The sequence below is a fragment of the Harmonia axyridis genome, chromosome 2 (assembly GCF_914767665.1).
Source record: "Harmonia axyridis chromosome 2, icHarAxyr1.1, whole genome shotgun sequence".
Lineage (NCBI taxonomy): Eukaryota > Metazoa > Arthropoda > Insecta > Coleoptera > Coccinellidae > Harmonia > Harmonia axyridis.
The window spans coordinates 11,760,982-11,780,289 of record NC_059502.1 but is presented as its reverse complement, the minus strand read 5'-3'; the positions used below and the strand labels follow the sequence as shown (position 1 = coordinate 11,780,289).

The 19,308-nt window shown below is 34.0% G+C and overlaps 2 protein-coding genes across 2 annotated transcripts; one reads left to right on the top strand and one right to left on the bottom strand.

The window, feature by feature from the left end:
* Positions 1 to 218: 218 nt before the first annotated feature.
* On the bottom strand, positions 219 to 8,571 carry LOC123674016 (rho GTPase-activating protein 92B-like). The gene is made up of 5 exons (XM_045608816.1): positions 8,202 to 8,571; positions 7,279 to 7,417; positions 6,921 to 7,220; positions 5,798 to 6,014; positions 219 to 3,972 (listed from the first exon to the last, which is right to left on the bottom strand). The coding sequence occupies exons 1-5, from the start codon at positions 8,252 to 8,254 to the stop codon at positions 1,802 to 1,804; spliced, it is 2,880 nt and encodes a 959-aa protein (XP_045464772.1). The 5' UTR covers positions 8,255 to 8,571; the 3' UTR covers positions 219 to 1,801.
* A 435-nt stretch (positions 8,572 to 9,006) lies between these two features.
* Positions 9,007 to 14,561, top strand: LOC123674017 (UNC93-like protein MFSD11). The gene is made up of 8 exons (XM_045608817.1): positions 9,007 to 9,267; positions 9,329 to 9,495; positions 9,582 to 9,758; positions 9,809 to 10,068; positions 10,253 to 10,375; positions 12,070 to 12,374; positions 13,067 to 13,793; positions 14,055 to 14,561. The coding sequence occupies exons 1-8, from the start codon at positions 9,178 to 9,180 to the stop codon at positions 14,306 to 14,308; spliced, it is 2,103 nt and encodes a 700-aa protein (XP_045464773.1). The 5' UTR covers positions 9,007 to 9,177; the 3' UTR covers positions 14,309 to 14,561.
* Positions 14,562 to 19,308: the final 4,747 nt, after the last annotated feature.

Here is a 19,308-nt window from a genome sequence, read left to right as displayed (position 1 = left end):
ATATAGCCTTAATTTCCACAAGATTGTGGTAGATTAATGAAATAAAATATTGTTTCACCACACTGTGGCTTAATTGGTAACTGATTTCTAAGTGTGTTACTTGATGCTACAAACATATAGATATAAAAATTATAAGGATCAAGTTCCACGTCAATGTGAAACAACAAATCTCTGCATCAAGATATGTTGAATTACAACTGGAGTAATGAAAGTATATATGGAAAGAATAAAATTTATTATGTAAAAAGCATTTGTTAAAGAGGAACAGAAAAAGACAACTTTTCATTTTAAAATACCTTGAGGTTCTTTATACGTAAAAATGATATTGAAGCACAGATATATTTCCAAAGATTATATCTCTCTATCAAGATATGTAAAAAAATAGATGATGAATATATAAAAATCAATGCCCTTAATATTAATTTTCATAAAAATGCTTTTATTTAAATGTGTCATGACTGTCTTCAAAAATACATATGAGCAACGAACATATCACATACAAAATTAATAGTTTCACAATAAAGTCGAAGAATACAATCTTTGGATGAATAGATGAAAGCAATGAAATAAAAATATATATCCTTTCAAACTTAAAGTGAATTAGTTTTAAAAATATCTGGTTTAAATAAACTTTAGTAATAAAAACATTCGAAACATATTTTTTCAACAATTGTCTACTTCAAAGAAACAATTTTTTTAATTTTTTTCTTTTGATTTCTTATCAGTCGACTTTTTTGATAGTACGAAATATACAAAGCCTCTTCTGAAATAGTAAAATTAGATTTTTACCTCAGAACTTTGCAATTAGAATTCACAGCAGCAACTTTGTGCATATTGCTCTCACAGATAATTGTCACAAATTTAATTCTCATGAAACAAGAATCACAAAAATTCTCAAGAAACTCACAAACATACAATTCTGAAATGAAAAAGCTGGGGGAATATTTGATGATTTCAGCAACTTACAGTTTGATAATCAACCTCATGATTTGAGGTTGATACAAACTTCGTACAACTTGAATTATAATTCACATCCACTATCAAAAGGAAGAGGATAATACCGGAAAATAGTATTTTCAACATTCGCAAATTCACATTTGAACTGAGAGATTAATGAAGATATGATAGTACATCGATTTTGGTCAATGAAATGCATTCTTGTAAAAAATTAGGAATTTGAAATGAATTCCATATGAAGTATTTTGTCTGATAATAATATTTACACATGATAATAGATATTCAGGAGATGATGTTTTGAAAATCTTCGTTACAGTTTATGATACTATTTTTATGGCACAATGGAGTTTTTATCTAATATACAGGTGAGCCAACCAAATTTTGACTCGGAGAAGATTCAGATTAAAAATTGTAAGATGGATGCTTTGTTGATCAATAATTAACAACAGTTATACTCCAACCATCAAATGAATAAATTCGAAAAGGCTCTTGGAATCAGCTTGATGAGGGTAGAATATAAAATTAGAAATTGTTCTCAAAAAAAATTTTTTCACTCTTTTTAATTTTTTTTGAAGGTTTGAAGTCATAATGAGCCTAAAAAGACATAAAGGGATCTAAATACAAGCCAAAATCAAACTTAAGATGTCATTAGCTGAATCGTTCCTGTCAAATTTTGATCGGTACTAGTTTTACATTTCAGTTCTCAGCTATAATATTGAAAAATTGTTGTTACTTGAGGAATTTTCTGGAATCCTTGCAATTATCTGTTTGAAAAGCCATTCAGCATCAATATTAAATCACGGATTATCACTAGACAAAAATATTCTATAAAATACATACAAATTTACAAATTAGTACTATCACTATCTGCTTTTTTCGCTTGAATTGGAGGGGGTGGCGGAGGCTGAGTAGGCTTACTCAAACCACGGGGGGATATGGGGGTTAGAGGGGAGAGCGGAGAATCCCCTTTCAAATCGATAAGATTACCATCAGACCGCGTCCTACTGTGACTAGATTTCCTTTGATCGCTCCCATTCGATATCTCGTTCAGTTTCTCATTCGATTTGACTGATTTCAATTTGAGATTAGATCTACCACTATTCGATCGATCAACTAAAGACTTGGAGAGGCTTTTGGGAGGAAGACCTGGCTTCTCCGGTAAATTATTCAGCCTTTCTGTAAACTTCGAACTCCTATCCGCTACCAATGACTGAACTTTTCTTCTATCTTCAGCTGCCTTTTGTGAGTTGTCTACCTCGGACTCAAAATCGTCTTTTTCATTGTTTGTATTAATCTTTTCGGAAATAACTTGAATTTTCTCCGTTACAAAATGAGGTTTCTCTGATATCGAAGGTTTTTCGGGATTTTTTAACTGCCTTTCGTAATTCAAGAATTTCTCAGATATACTTGTTATAGAGTTTCTGTCAGAAGCACCACTTGGTGGTTTGTCTGGGGTGAACTCTGACAACTTCGTTCTAGGCAATGGGGTCCGAGTCTCCTTATCAGAAGGTTGGTGCCCCAAAAATTTCTCCTTTTCCGCTATTTGACTATCGTGACCCAATTGATACTTTTCGCCCCTATTCTGAATATTCACAAAACTCGGATGTTGTTTATTGGCGACCGAGTAGACAGAACACTGGGTTTTTTGAACGCTAGGATCAATTAGGAGTTCGAAAGATGATCGTTTTTGCTGCAACGAAGCCGGACGAGCAGGAATTTCGGGTTTAACAACTTCAGGACGTCGGAGTTGAACTTCTTCAGAAATGGAGTCGTTTCTTACAGAACTACGCACGGAGGGAGTTCGATTTACAGAATGGTTCTTCTCACTGGTTTCTACGAAACTTCTAGGAGCTGCTACTGGTTTATTGTCACTGGGGTTGTTCACTGTATGTGTGATGGTCGTCTTGAATTTCTTTTCTTCATTCGCAACTTGTGGTACGGGGGCCTGAACACTTTCAGCTTTCGAAACGTGGATATTAGCATTTGGTATAGGGACGATTTTATGTTCTACATTATTGACTAGTAAAGGCTCTCTACTTTCCGGACAGTTCTTCAAAGATTTTTTATCGTCTTGATGAAAACTAGCCCTGCGAGATAGATTCGAATTACCGTCAGTATTGGTACCAATAGTAATTTTCGGTTTATTCTCCTTTGGTTTCCTAGATAACGTCGCACTCCCTGAGGGATAAGAAGATGATAAGGATGCACGGTCTATCGGAAGATCGTTATCGGTTCTGAAAGAAGGATTCGGAGGTACAGGCGCAGCTTTCTTCTTCCTAGTGTTGGGCCGTGGACTATCTGTTATCAAAATATTTTCCGAGCTTGTATTCAAATCACTGTGATGTTCACCGTCTGTTTTCATAGACTTCTCGTCTTCGATGAATAAATTCATGGGCGTGACATACTGGGACACATTGTCGGTGAACAGTACGTCCACTTCTTTGATGAATAACTCTACAAGGACATTCGTAGTTGCACAATTTCCCATAATTAGATTCGCTTCGTCATTCTGACACCACAACAAATTCGGTGACATTACAATAGCAATGTTTGAAGAGCTCATTCTATTGACAGTGTTATGGGAGAGTTTTCCGAGGAACTGAATTAAATAAGTTAAGTTTGCCATGTTCTCTTTAGGTAACTTATTGAGAATTTTCTTAACGTAGTCTACCCTTTGGTTTTCCGGCTGATTAAGAACTTGCATCCACTCATTGTATAGACTATAAGTTAGAAGTGGTTCTGGTAATTCCCTAAGGTATAATTTTAAAACACTAGCAATCACATGGACATCACGATATTCTGGAATTATTCCGCAAAAACATCCGGAGTCTATTGAAGCCTTGAATCTCTTCACCTTCGTCATGCTACCTGTCAGTCTGAAGAGCCCTTCTTCAAACATGCCGATTTCTGTCAATGCTGCGATACAGATCTCCAGGGGGTAAGCAACATATTTTCCAGTTACAGCTAAATGCTCTTTGAGTGGTATTCCAAAAACTCTCTTAACACAACTGTGACCTTGAATGGTAAAATTTTAATATCAATAATGGTCGATATTCGAATCAAATACATCTCAAATATAGGGCTCTAAGAAATTCATGCCCTAATTTTGAGGATAAACTCTTGTTGGGAATAGGTCATCCAAAAAAGGGTAGAAAGATGTGATTCGACTTAATATGAATTAAATATGTTGGATTCCTTTTTCTTGAAATGTTGAATTTTTTGTTCTTAGATTCTGTTCATTTCATAAATAAAATTGGTATAACAGAAGCAAGTATTTTTGTTCAACTTTTATATTTTTATAGATTTCAGAAAAATTTAAATTTAAAATTATTCCAGTAGTGCATAAATTTCTTGAAGAATGTACAGGGTGGGCAAATAAGCGAGGTAAGCGGCTATATCTCAGGATCCACTCATCGTAGAGACTTGCGGTAAAATTTTTTATCACTAAAGTGTACAAAAAAACACACTGGAAATTGTTTTGAAGTTCATACCTCTACCGCTAGGGGCGTAATAGCTATCGTCGAGTAGAAAAATGAATTTTACTCGAAAATGTTTCATATGAAGTTGAAGAAAAAATATCATCACTGTAATCCTTGTAAAATTCTCTATCTTTTTGAATTGTCACTTTCGATTTTACCACATCAAATAAGGGTAAGTGAAAAGGAGTAATCTGACTAATTGAAGTGCCTGTAACTTCAGTTTGGCTCAACATTTTTGAGCGAATTAGATCTCGTCTGAAAGATAATGTCTTGTTTATTGAGGACAAAATATACTCATGATAAATTTGTTTTTGCTGCTTCCGATAGGAGGTGCTAAGTCATAAGTTCATTGTTTTGTTCATTTTACTTCGAAATTTCGAATGTAATGATAGGATTTTTTTAACAGAAACAGAAATGCCATCAAATTGGCATGAAAAAACCTGCAGGTCGCAAAGCGATAGTTTCAGGCGTTCTGAAGTTATGGCCGAAAGAATATATTCTTCAACTGATGCACTGCAAAAAACCAAATTGTGTCTTTAGTTACTGACAAAAACAGAAATCCCATCAAATTTGTATGAAAAACCCAAAAGGTCGCAAAGTGATAGCTTCAGGCGTTCTGGAGTTATGGCCTAAAAAAGATATTCTTCAACTGATGCACTGAAAAACTGAATTGTGTCTTCTTTCGGCCATAACTCCAGAACGCCTGAAGCTAGCGCTTTGCGACCTTCTAGTTTTTTCATACAAATTTGATGGGATTTCTGTTTTTGTCAGTACCTAAAGACACAATTTGGTTTTTTGCAGTGCATCAGTTGAAGAATATATTCTTTCGGCCATAACTTCAGAACGCCTGAAACTATCGCTTTGCGATTTTCATGCAAATTTGATGGAACTTCTGTTTCTGTTAAGAAAATCCTATCATTACATTTGAAATTACGAAGTAAAATGAATAAAACAATGAACTTATGAATTAGCGCCCCCTATCGAAAGCAGCAAAAACAAATTTATTATGAGTATATTTTGTCCTCAATTAACAAGATATTATTTCTCAGAAGACATCTAATTTGCTCAAAAATGTTGAGCCAAACTGAAGTTGCACTTGTACACTTTAATGGTAAAAATTTTTACCGCAAGTCTCTACAATGAGTGGATCCTGAGATATAGCCGCTTACCTTGCTTATTTGCCCACCCTGTACATGAAGAGTAGTCATACTGTCTGTTGAATCTCAGGTTATGAAACCATTGAAATAGAGGGATATAATAAAAAAATTATCCCCTTCAATTTTGTCAGACCGATATAGTTCATGTGAAAAACCTTCAAAATTTCAACAAACAAGTTTGAATAAATTGCCTGTAAACCTCACCTATTTTTTTCTCCAACATAGGTATAATACTCTGCAAATTATTTAAGGCACTCTCATGATATCCTCTCTGAAGCTTGAGAAGCTGTAATATGTATGATGCAAATTCGTTCTCTTTAGCTAAAAGGTTGAACATTTCAACAGCAAGGACATCTCGACATTGTTCTACTTTCACATCTGCTTCCTCCAATTCATCTCTCAATGCTTCTTTTTTAGTAGCCTAAAACACAACAAATACTCATAATGTCTGATTGGAGCCATATTGTTGTATATAACACAAAATAGTATATTGAAACAAGTGATCAGTGAATTTACGAATGAGTAGAGATGAAAGTTAATTAAGGCATTTATACGCTTACGAAATAATTCCAACACCACACCCTTATCCACGGAATTTTTTAATAACATTTTAGGCACATTACACAACAAAGTTGTCATTGTCAGAACCTGCAGGTTACTTGAGAGAAAAGTGAAAATTCTAAAAATATTGTCTGTAATTGCCGAATCAAGACTTGACACCTATTAATAACCATTATTTACTTTGTTGAATCAAGGGGGTAAAGGAGGAACAGGTACCAGTTGTAGCCAATAGTAGGGCGGGGATAGCATCCTAACCAATTCGTATTTATTTTTAAATTCAATTATTAGACTGCAGTTTCTGATGATAAAAATGTTAATGATACATGCATTAAACCCTAATTGAAAAATTCCTCAGAAAAGAGTTTGAGTACTTCAACTTTCAACTTATACAGAAGTATCATAGGCTAATTTTCATTATACCTTCATCATAACTTGAATAACAATGCTGGAAATTGTGTTTAGATTTGAATAATATTCCTTTCAATTCTAGTAGACAGGGCGCATTTAATTACAAAATGAGTTATTCATGATGATTCATGGGGTTTCATCCTAAGTTTCAAAGCTAGCTAGGAAGCAGAATCAAAAATATGACTAGAAAATTCCAGAAATCCCAATTAAACAGAATATGAAAAGGTAATGGTATGAACTAGGAAGAAACAGATTCAACATAAACCTTTAATACATAATGTGTTCTAATCTTTTGAGCTCATAGAACAAGGATTATGATGAAAGCATAATAAAAAGAGATATATGAATACTGACTAACTTGGTATCTACTATTTGTCGAATCTTTATCTAATGAATACTTGGATAAGCTCCTTTTATACTTTGAAATGCTTGGAAATTCTGTATCGATCAATTTTTGAATCGGTATGCTGATCAAATCTTCAACTTTAATTTCATGTTCTGCATATTCCTTGGCTAATTGTTGTTCTATATTTCCTGCTTCTCTTATTATATCTTGAAATAACTTGCATTCTGCATATCCATCAAATATCTCATTTTCTTTTTTTTTATAGCTTTGTTCGAGAAAGATAGTACCAAGTTGGTATTCCAAGCACTTTTTCTGAAATATAAATAACAATATAAAATCAATTACTTAAAAATTTCAAATATTTCCTTACTGCTCTTTTGTCAACATCTATATTCGGTCCACTGGGAGGTAACTTTTTATTTATTGCCATCAATGCACTTCGTAAATACTCAACTTTGTGATCAGCAATTTGAAGTTCTTCATCACTGAGAGTTTTTGATTTCTCGGCTCTGAAATATAAAAAAAAGATTACCATTACTTTATTAAAAATTAGATTTCATTCAGTATCTACTGTGTGATGTAGAAAGTGCTTTAAAATTTTACTGATGTAAATTCACATTCAAAAGATTCATTCAATTATTGAAATTTTGCACAATTGTACACCCATATCCTAAGTGAAAAGCAAGATATATGTATCATTAAATAAAAAAACTCATGCTTGAAGAAATATTATCATACTCATTCTACACAATAGAAGTGGTTTCAAATGGAGCAGCTCAGATTAGAAAAAAATGAATAGGCCTATAAGTAAGATTCCCCAACAAAAGAATTCCAATTAAACTTCTGATAAAAATACAATAGAACATGGTCAGAGATATCATCATGAAAGATTTTGAATAAAATAAAATGATGTATGTGCTTTATAACTATGTTACATATATTATTATTATTTTCTATTTCAATATTGCCTTTGTAAAAAAGGCATACATTTCAGACAAATATATAATTGCTTATGCCATGCTTCGCAATACTAAAATACATCTAATTGATTCAAATAAGGTATTCATCCAATAAAATGTCACTTAAATAATAAAATCAAATTGCTTTAATGGTAATTGTTATTAATCTGTTTATTTTGCAAAAGCTCAGTGAAATTTCATAAACTTCAGTGAATAATCAATGCATTCAATAAAATTTAATGCAATTCAGTCATTCGTATTGCCAGAGATTAGATAAAATTCAATCTATCTGAATAGATCAAATATATGATTAAAGAGAGAAAAAAATACCCACTTAAGGAATGTTTGATCAGCCAGCTGTTTTACACGAAAAAATTGCTTCTTCATGTTGTATGCAAATTTGTTTTCAAATCCTAAATGGGATTAATTAAATTGAGCGTTTACAATAGCATTTGTTGTAGTTCCGATGTTGCGAATATTCCCAAATGTTCTTGCTGGGAGAAGATCACTTTCCATTTCAAATCAGAAGACACAATATTTTAATCTTTCAAATTCTTCTAACATCCTGCGTCAATTTGTGATTATATGATGCTTAGGTACTATAAAAAAAGGTCTTATGGATATTTTATCGTAAATTACAAAAACTAGGGCTCGACCCACTGAAAGAAACAAGATCGGTGTCAGAAAGTGACAGTACTATCGAATCTGACAGGTTTCACTAAACGTCAAATGAAAGTGTAAACATAGGTGTGTTCCCAACTCACATGAAAAAAAAAATGGGCGAGTTCCAAATGACTCTTTTGTTCCATTGACCTCTAGGTCTAGTACGGGAAAGACCCTCACTTAAGGGTTATTAATGCAATCTTAACTCTTTTATAAAGACATTTGAGCAAAGAAATCGGTGTCCATACTATTTTAAAAGTTATCAGCGCCATCTAGAAATTCGCCCACAGATATTGCAATTAGCCTCTTTCGGGAAATTAGTGAACTACTTAAGAAAGTACAGGGACGGATTGAGGTGAGTTTTTCTCTTCAAGGGTGGGCTCGAGGTAATGATATCTACGAAACTGAAAAGCATTTTCAGTGTCTAAAGACACTAATCGTAACTAGTATTTTTGCTTGACTAGAGAACAAGTTGAATTATTCAACTATCATAATCAATATAAAAATTCTTCGTCTGACGAATATTTTGTTCCAAATCTATGATCTGCTAGTCTGACAATGTCTAGATTATAAGTCAGAATAACTGATCATATTTCAATTTTACCCTTATTATTAAGAATAAGTATATCAGTTGTTATAAGACTGAAATGATGGATTTAGGCACCTGTCGGATTTTAGTTATGAGCATAGCTTTCATGTTCCTCATGATTAATTTTCAAATAATTGTGTATATAATGGTGAGAAAACATAACTTACACAACAAATATAAGAAATATTTAAATTCGATTCGTCATTCAGGTTCTCATAGAAGGATTAAGATTCGAGGAAAATCATTTCACTGGGTTAGGCTCTTTGTGTTTAATACTTATTTATGTTATATCTGGATTAACTGTTCTTATGGTACCTTGGTTGATTTCAATAACTGGTCCAAAACTAACAATGTTATTTGGATGTGCAACGCATATGTAAGTAAGAAAAATTTGATGCTTCCAACGGAATGTTCATGTTACTGCATTATCGGATATCTATAATGAACTGATTTTTTCTTCAGATTGTTTGTGATGAGTATGATCCAGCCACATCCCATGTGTACGTGTTTTGCAAGCGCCTTAGTCGGATTTGGCTCAGCCCTACTCTGGGTTAGCCAAGGAAACTATTTAGTTCGAAATTCTACAGATAGAACTGTTTCAAGCAACTGTGCTTTATACTGGATATTCTGGCAAATTAGGTATAAAATATCTATGATATATATGAAAAATCGTAATAGCTTTTTTTTAGTGCACTCTTCGGTAGCATTTTTATTTACTTCCGCTTTTTGGATGTTAGTACCATTTACAACAGTTTTCGTATGTCAATAATATGGTTACTGTTGGGACTGAGCTGTACCAGTTTCCTTTTTTATTTATTGCTACCAAATTGTACGAGAGACGATGATCTATCAAAATATAAACAAGGCATATTTCAAGTTACTTTTGGTATTGGAAAACTTCTGCATAATGGACACACCTTGGTACTTGGCATTCCTTGTTTTGTTATAGGTGAGATCATTGAAAATGAATTTCAAGCCAACATTGAACCGTATGGTGAACTTGGACTTGGGCATGTCCGAGTACTTAATATAAAATAATAAATCAAAAAGTTACAGAGGGATGTCAAAAGTGTTGAGAATAATCTTCACAGAATTTCATGAATTTTTGAGAAATGAAACTTGATTTATTTCAGGTACAAATGTGATATTTCTCACTGTTGTATACGTAGTTTCAATTGGACATACTATGCATTTGGAACGTCCAAAGCAACTTGCTCCCTTAGCAGGTGTTTTTATAGGTCTAGGTGAAGTTATTGGTGAGTTTTTTAATTTAATGTTATTGCTTATCAATTTTGATTCGTTTATTCTCAGATACCTAACAATCAGCACTGGGTGTAGTACTTTGCTTCCTCGTCCTCCTCCTCCTCCTAAAAATTAGTCCCCCACAGTATATTTTTTCGGACTTGTATCAGTATGATCAACCAAGTTCTAATTTAAGCAAGCGCAATGCTTACTATACATTGGAAAAAACTGAAAATTCCCTGAAGCCATTTATATCCCAAACCGAGTACTCATACCAAATTTGATCAAAATTGGACCAGTATAACCCGAAATATTGAACTCCAGGGAATTTCTCATTTGTAGAAATTCACTCAATAAGTATCGGGACTAAATAATTCTGCATCACAGCCAAATAAATCTACAAATAAAATAAACCGAACAGCTCATCATAAAATCTCAACAAGTAGAGCCATAGATTTTCTTTTTTACTCTTCTTTGAAACGGATATACAAAACATCCATTCACAATTGAAATGATAACCGCATTCCATTGCGAGTACGATCCTGGCAGTCTGTTAGGGACGAAGGAGGGATAAGATTTATGGACTTTCGACCAATAATAGTTTCCCTATGTTGAAATCATGCGGTTTACTTCGTTTATATTGCTCCGTCTTATAAAGGGTGTTTTTTTCGAGGTAGTATATAACTTTAAGTTGGCATTACTGTTCAGGTTGCGACCGATTTAACAGCTGTTAAGTGATTTATTCTCAGTTTGGTTTGGCAATTCATCATGAATAGTATCACGCCTGAAAAACGCTTGCAAATGGTGCAATTTTATTTCGAAAATAAAGGTTCTGTGCGGAATACGTATCGCGCGAATTTTGTTTAGAGATGAAGCGCACTTCTGGTTGAATGGCTACGTCAATAAACAAAACTGCCGCATTTGGAGTGAAGCTAATCCTCAAGTGTATGTCGAAACACCGTTACATCCAGAAAAACTGACTGTTTGGTGCGCTTTATGGGCTGGTGGAATCATTGGTCCGTACTTCTTCAACGCCACGATGATGGCCAGAACGTTACAGTCAATGGTAATCGGTATAGAGCCATGATTACTAACTTTTTCATTCCTGAATTGAACAACCATGATGTCCAGGAGCTGTGGTTCCAACAAAACGGCGCAACATGTCACACAGCTCGTGCCACAATCGATTTATTGAAAAGCACGTTTGGTGACCGCCTAATTTCACGTTTTGGACCTGTGAATTGGCCTCCAAGATCTTGTGATTTAACACCGCTAGACTACTTTCTGTGGGGCTATGTAAAGTCATTGGTCTATGCGGATAAACCACAAACCCTTGACCATTTGGAAGACAACATTCGCCGTGTTATTGCCGATATACGTCCACAAATGTTGGAAAAAGTCATCGAAAATTGGACGTCCAGATTGGACTACATCCGAGCCAGCCGTGGCGGTCATATGCCAGAAATCATATTCAAAATGTAATGCCACGAGATTATCTTGCGGATAAATAAAATTCATGTCAATCGAATAATCTATCGTTGTTTTATTGCAATTTAAAGTTCTATAGCTCTAAAAAAAACCCTTTATATGGAACGGACTATAGATTCCGCTAGTCCAATGTTTTCATTTAATTCATCATTACCTTCGCTTTATCATCAAATTGTGAGTCGTCATAAGTTTCTAAAATATATTAAAATTTCCTTTTTAGGTGGAGGCGTTTTTTTAGCATTTGGAAGCTGCGGAGGAAGATCGAGCAGAAACGCTATTGTGATTTTCGGTTGCGTAATAATCATTTTAGCTTTGATTTTGATCATGCTCAATTTGCCCAACGAGGCGCCCTTTGGAGACACTGATGATTTGGCTTTCATTGAAACGTCAGCAGTTCTGGTCATCGGTCCATCGTTTTTATTGGGACTTGCGGATTCCTGTTTCAACACACAAATAATGACTACTTTGGCGCTCAAATACCCGAATAATAGCGCTAGTGTTTTTTCGGTATTGAACTTTTTTCGAGTGAGTATTATGGAGCACAGCATGTGTTCATGTTTATCTTCCCATAAAGATCTTCGTGAATAACATTAAAATTAGAAGTAGTAAGTACAACCATAGTATAAGGAAAGGATAGTAAGCCAGTGTAGTGCTTTTTTCGATTTTGTTGATGTTGAACGCCATCTAGTTGTACTCACGTTTAACTCGAATTTTACTGTCAAAAATTGGTCCGTAAAGTGGAGGCCTCTGAAAAAATTGGTGTTATTTTGAAGAACTAAAATATTTGAAATAGAGTGGTCAGAATATTTCTATATTTTGATATTTTTTCTACTCTGTAATAAGCATTTACGCCAGTGGCGTGTATTTGTGATAACTTAATAATAACATAAAAATTGTTGGCAATGTCATGCGACCCCTTTTCAACCACGCCATTGAATGAATTATCGTATTATTTCTGCGCCATCTATAGCTCATGATTCGGTGCCATCTATTATCGAGTTACTTCTCCAAATCCAACTACAGTAGCGACCCCTCGTGACTATTTCCTTGTCGTCAAACGGCGGTTGGGTTACTATCCTTTCCTTATACTATGGTACAACTAATAAATTGTAAAGAACAAGTTTATATTTTGACCAGCAGAAGATACATAAAAAAAATTATTTTACCGATATCTTGAACTTACCTCAGAGTATATAATAAGTTTATCGTGTTTTCAGGTGTTTGGAATATTGATAGCCATAATCTATTCGGCGTTCCTCATTCTTTATGGAGTCATAGTGCTACTAATAGCACTTTCGTTATTTTCAACAATCGCCTATATCGTATCGGAAACCATGGATGTAGAAGAAGACGAAATATTCAATCATACACAAAAAGACAAGAATGTACCGATTGAAGATGATAACTCCGAATCCGACAAACCTTCTCCCAGTGCATCCTTATCTCCACCCTCAATTATAATGCCTCCTTCAAGGGGTGCTTCAGGTTCTAAGCTCGAATCACCCATCTCAGCTCAGGGAGATAGCAAATTAAAACTAGATGATCAGGACATAGGAACTCCAGATTTTGTTGAACCACAAAGACCACTCAGAGGATTACTCAGAAGGTTGCTGATGGGTCCCCAAGATTATGAAGATGAAGAAGTGCAGCCTTCTCGACCTCCAACACCAACTCTTGAACCTTTACCGACAATTCCACCTGTTGAATCGACTACTCCTTCTACAACTCCACTTTCGTTAACACCTCCTAGACCTCATAAGATTCAGGCTTCGGCTTCCAGGCATTTAGCTCGGACAGTCGATATTGCTTCTGAGGGTCCAAAGGAAGTACTTGATTCTCCAACGCCTTTAGCTTCTCCAGCGAAGAAAGCACCCAAAGAGCGTAAGAGCGCGATCAAGAGGATGGTGTCTGGTCCTGAACAGCTACCAGCGGAAGATAAAGATGGTGAGTTTCACAAAGGTTTGAGAACTGAATAAAGTATGTTTTCAGATATTCCTCTCGAATTCTTTCTGGTTCTAATAAGGCGTTCAACATGAAATGTTTAAATCATTCTTATTTTACATACAAAATTTCATTTCTTGCGAATTCTTAGTTTAATAGTTATCACAAAAACAAAATTTTATTTTTATATATTCACAGAAATCCCATGAATTTCAATCATGCATAATATAAACCTTTCGGATCATAATCAACTTTGAATTACAGAAGAACTTACGCCGAAAATGAAAGAAAACCAACAATTCAAAAAACGTAGAAGAAGCACCAAGGCCAAAACGATAGCAGCTGATCAAGATGACAAAGTTTCCAATGTTATACCAGTAAAATCACAAAAATCTGTCGAGCCTCCAAAATCTGCAGATCGTGAGAAAACAACTCGTAAGGGTAATATAAGAAAAAGGACGGAAAGAAGACCTGCATCATCAATTAGTAGAAAAAACTTAAGAGCACAACAAGATTGAAAAAAAATTTGAAGGATTAGAAAAATTACTTCTTAGTTAGAATTGAATTTACGATGATATGTGACTATTTTAATGATTGATTATAGATCTAGGTATGAAAACATTTATTATCAATTGTTTTGGTCAATCTTGACCAGCGTTTCTTTGTGGTTTTCCAAACTTTGACACCTGAATCAGAATACAAAAAAAAGGAATTTTTTTTTTTGAACTTGAAAGAGCACTACCATCAGGAATTGAAGAGTTTATTAAGCTAATAATTTTCTCGAAGAATGAACGAAAAAACTACAAAAAGTTTAAAAAAACACTAAAAGAAATTATACCTAAATTGCTCAAAAGTATAAATAGAAAAATATGGGTATATCTTCCAGTGAAGTCAGAAGGAATAAATACTGATGTATTCCACATTTGATATGAATTCTATGAATAAGAAATTCAATATGTCAAAAGTAAGATGTCTAAAGTATTTTAGACATCTTAATCAAAAGTGAGAGTAAACGTTTTATCCAAAACACAATCCCAATTTTCGTTATGCAAATAGATAAATGATTTTTAAACGTTTGGTTATTGAGTTTCGCATTTATGTCACTTTTCTCAGCTTTTCAATGCCTTGGAGTGATCATGGTGAGTGAAATGTATTTGAATTAAATGTAGATTGGTTTTATTGTGATAAGCGAAATACCGAAATAAATTGTCATAGAATTGTAATGAGGAAAGTAGTTAAAGAAAAACGAATTAATAAATTCCCGATATTTCACATTTTATAGTCATAGTTAATCGATGGTTTTTAAATTTAACAACAGGATAAACCCTATTGTAAGATTAGTATGAGAAAATATAAAAACCTTGTATACATATACCAGATATAAACAAGATAAAGAAAAAGAGTTCATATTCAAGAATAAGATGAAGTAGTACCTTATAGTTCTCTTCAGCGCTGTTAAGTAAGCAATGAAATATATGACTTTATGTGAAATAATTGTTTTTGAAGCATTCAAATAGAATACATTCGAATAATTCACATGAGCCCGATAGATATGACCATAGAGTTATATTATTCTTACTCTGAGGGTATGACCTACAAGGAATTTCACAAATTTATTTTTCTATGAGTAAAGTTATTTCTTTATGCTTTCAATACTAAACTACAAAACATTATTAGGAAATCCCCAAAAACTGTTGAAACACACCTCGACATGATTCAACAGAAGAAATGAAGAAATTCTCATAAATTACATTTCTCGGTGGCTCAACACACATATACATATTCCTCGAGATATATCTCAATATCTCGCATTCTCTCTCTATTTTTAGATGTACAAGATTCATTAATTGATTTAATCTCACTCTCTGAGATTCACTAGATTATTTACTTTCAGAAAACCATTTTGGAAGGAGTTAAAGCAGAAAATCCAGCATTTGATGCAGATGGTTATCTTTGTCTGGCGCTGATTTACATTTTCTTCGCTATAGCAAATTGGTTCGCACCAAGTGTTATATCCTGTTGTTATTATGTTTAGGGAACAATGGCAAGTTAATTTATCCTAGTGGTAACACTGATCATATTCTATGATTGTATCAATGACATGTATTGCGCAGCCGCATATAGTCTTGTCTTGTCTATGAGTAGTACGTCATAAGTTGAATAAAAAAAAAAACTTGGAAGCCGTTGTTCTCCTGTTCTGTTTAAGAATAAAACTTATATTATAAAAGTGTTAAAACAGTTATTCGATCCACTAAACCCACGTTTAAAAACAGGTTATGTGCCCAGTCGTGCAACTGGAATAAAAACAATTTAACGATACGTTTTTCGAGTGTGTGAAAAGTAAAATCGAAAAAACCACGTGTGGTGTAAAATGGCAGATAACACGACCACGACGACATTAAAATTAAATGGTGATAATTGGCCCATATGGAAGTTTCAAACCAGTATTATATTAAAAGGACGAGGTCTTTTCGAGATCGCGGATGGTTCAAGAATAAAACCCAGTTCAGGAGATGAACTTAACAAATGGCTCAAGGACGACGCAAAAACTCAAGAATTGTTGGTTACACGTATGGAAGAAGGTCCTCTAACTCACTTACTGTCATGTGAATCTGCGAAAGAAATGTGGACCAAATTAAAAACGGTATATGATAAAGAATCAGTTGTAAGTGTGCATTTGCTACAACAAAGGTTTTTCATGCTCGACTTTGATTCCTCTGTGAATACATTTATATCCAAAATTGAGGAAATAAAAACCAAATTAAAGACTGCAGGTGAAGTTCTGTCAGATAAAATGATAATTACTAAAATCTTGATGACCTTGCCAGAACATTTTAAACACTTCAGATCAGCATGGGAGTCAGTTCCAGATAAAAATCAAACATTGGAAGAGTTAACCTCTAGATTATTGCTTGAAGAAGAAAGATGCAAAACAGTAGAGTCGACAACAGCACTAGTAAGCAAAACGAGTTCTCAGAATAATCCAACCAAAAAATGCTACATCTGTGCAAAAGCTGGTCACATAGCAAAGAACTGTTACTTTCGAACTAAGAACTCTAAGAATGATAAGGCTGATAAAACAAATAAATTTTGCAGTTACTGCCGAAAACAAGGACATCTAGTTCAGACTTGTTGGATCAAGAAGAAAAAGGAAGAACCGTCGAATAAGAATCCTGTCAAAGAAGAAGTGGAACACAACGCTTTTATGGTATATTCAGATGGTGTAAAATCAGGTGATTGGTACCTTGACTCGGGAGCCACTGAACATATGACATGGGATAGAAGCTTGTTCGAGAAAATGTTCGAGGATCGAACCCCTAGGATGGTGCAAGTTGGAAATGGGCAAACATTGGAGGTAAGAGGATATGGAAATATTAAAATGTGGTCCTATAATGGAAGAAAATTCATTGAAACGTCATTATCGAATGTTTTGTATATACCTGACCTAAAATTTAATTTATTCTCGGCTGGATGTGCTCTTGATAAGGGATATTTCATGTCATCTGATAATTCATCATGTAAGTTTTTTGATAAATATGGAAATATTAGAGCCCAGGCACTAAGACAGAATAAATTATATAAAATGCAGTTCAAGAAGGAAATGTATGAAAACAAAATAGAAAATGAATTAACTAATAATATTTCTGAATGTATGACAGTTAAAAATATAGAAAATTTAGAGACTTGGCATCACAGATTAGCACATCAAAATATTAAGTACATCAAAGATTTCCTTAAAAAAATGAATGTTGAGTATATAAACAATGAATTTATTTGTGAATACTGTTTATCGGGCAAACAACATAAATTAAAATTTCAACATAGTGAATCACGAGCTACTGTACCTTTAGAGCTAGTTCATGCAGATGTGTGTGGTCCTATGGAAACACCTTCGTTAGGAGGAGCTCGATATTTTTTATTATTTAAAGATGACTACACCTCATATAGACATGTTTATTTCCTAAAGCAGAAATCTGAAGTAGCAAAAGCAATTGAAAATTATATATCTATGGCAGAAAGGCAAACTGGTGCAAAGATGAAAGTTTTGAGGACAGACAATGGTTTAGAATTTGTGAACAAACAGGTAACGGAATGTCTGCAAAGCAGAGGTATATGCCACCAACGCACAGTGGTATATACTCCCCAACAAAATGGAAGGGCGGAACGAGAAAACCGAACATTGGTTGAAGCAGCCAGGACAATGTTACATAGCAATAAAAATTTGACAAAAATGTTTTGGGCAGAAGCAATAAATACCGCTACATATGTTCTGAATCGCTCTGGTCCAAGCATTGTTCAGTTTAAAACTCCTTTTGAATTATGGAATCAAAAGGAATATAAGATGGAAAATTTTAATATTTTTGGAAGTAGAGTTTCAGTACTAGTACCTAAGGAAAATAGATTGAAGTGGGACACAAAAAATGAACAAGGATACTTCCTTGGTTATGGAGAAGACACAAAGGGATTTAGAGTGTATTTACCTGATAAAAACAAGGTTGTCATACAGAGGGATGTAATATTCCTACCAGAAAAAGTTCAAGAAACAAAAGGTAAAATAACTGAATTCTGTAATATTGAAGAAAATCAAGACTTGGAGTTAGAAGATACCCAAATTGATAATATTGTACACGATGAAGAGACAATTACCGATGAAGAAGAGTTGGATCCAGAAATCAGTGAAGAAATAGTGAATGGAAGATATAACCTGAGAAGAAACTTAAGAGGAAACCCAAGGTTTGAAGATTTTGAAATGGATTTGGATAGTTTGTTGTTGACAGTTACAGAAGATGACGAACCAACATGCTATGAAGATGCTATGAAAAGCGTTGAGGCTGAGCAATGGAGGAAGGCAATGGAGGAGGAAGTAAAATCGTTGCAAGAAAATGAATCGTTTGAAGTAGTGTGTGATAGTGATGTTAAAAGGCCTGTCATAGAGTGCAAATGGGTGTATAAGAGGAAGAAAGACGAGTTCGGTAGTGTCACGAAATTCAAAGCAAGACTTGTTGCAAAAGGTTTTCAACAGACAATTCCATTAAACGGCGATATTTATAGTCCAGTAGCGAAATTAACTTCTGTAAGAATTTTCTTAGCTATATGCAATAATTTAAATTTCAGGATACATCAACTTGATGTATGTAGTGCCTTTTTAAATGGAGAAATAGATGATGATGTATATATTTTATTACCTAAAGGTTTTAATACTGACACAGGAAAATTTGCAAAGCTAAGGAAGTCCTTATATGGATTACGATCCTCACCAAAAAATTGGTATAAAAAATTTAATGATTTAATGATGACATTGAACTTTGTAAGATCTCAAAATGAATACTGTATTTACTACAAAATTTCAGGCTGTTCAAAGATTTTTGTATTGATCTATGTTGATGATCTATTAATTGCCGGATCAGATGAAAAAGAGGTTGATGATCTAAAAGTTACTTTGAATCAACACTTTAAAATGAAAGACTTAGGAGGTATCAGTTATTTTTTGGGTATGCACATCACACAAAATGTATTG

Excerpts from the sequence above, each read along its gene's own strand:
- LOC123674016 (XM_045608816.1), bottom strand. The coding sequence starts at position 8,254 with ATGAAGAAGCAATTTTTTCGTGTAAAACAGCTGGCTGATCAAACATTC. Across the intron at positions 7,418-8,201 it reads GCTGATCAAACATTCCTTAA|AGCCGAGAAATCAAAAACTC; the intron begins GTGGGTATTTTT and ends TTTATATTTCAG. Across the intron at positions 7,221-7,278 it reads TAGATGTTGACAAAAGAGCA|AAAAAGTGCTTGGAATACCA; the intron begins GTAAGGAAATAT and ends TTTATATTTCAG.
- LOC123674017 (XM_045608817.1), top strand. The coding sequence starts at position 9,178 with ATGATGGATTTAGGCACCTGTCGGATTTTAGTTATGAGCATAGCTTTC. Across the intron at positions 9,759-9,808 it reads TGGATATTCTGGCAAATTAG|TGCACTCTTCGGTAGCATTT; the intron begins GTATAAAATATC and ends GCTTTTTTTTAG. Across the intron at positions 10,376-12,069 it reads AGGTCTAGGTGAAGTTATTG|GTGGAGGCGTTTTTTTAGCA; the intron begins GTGAGTTTTTTA and ends TTTCCTTTTTAG.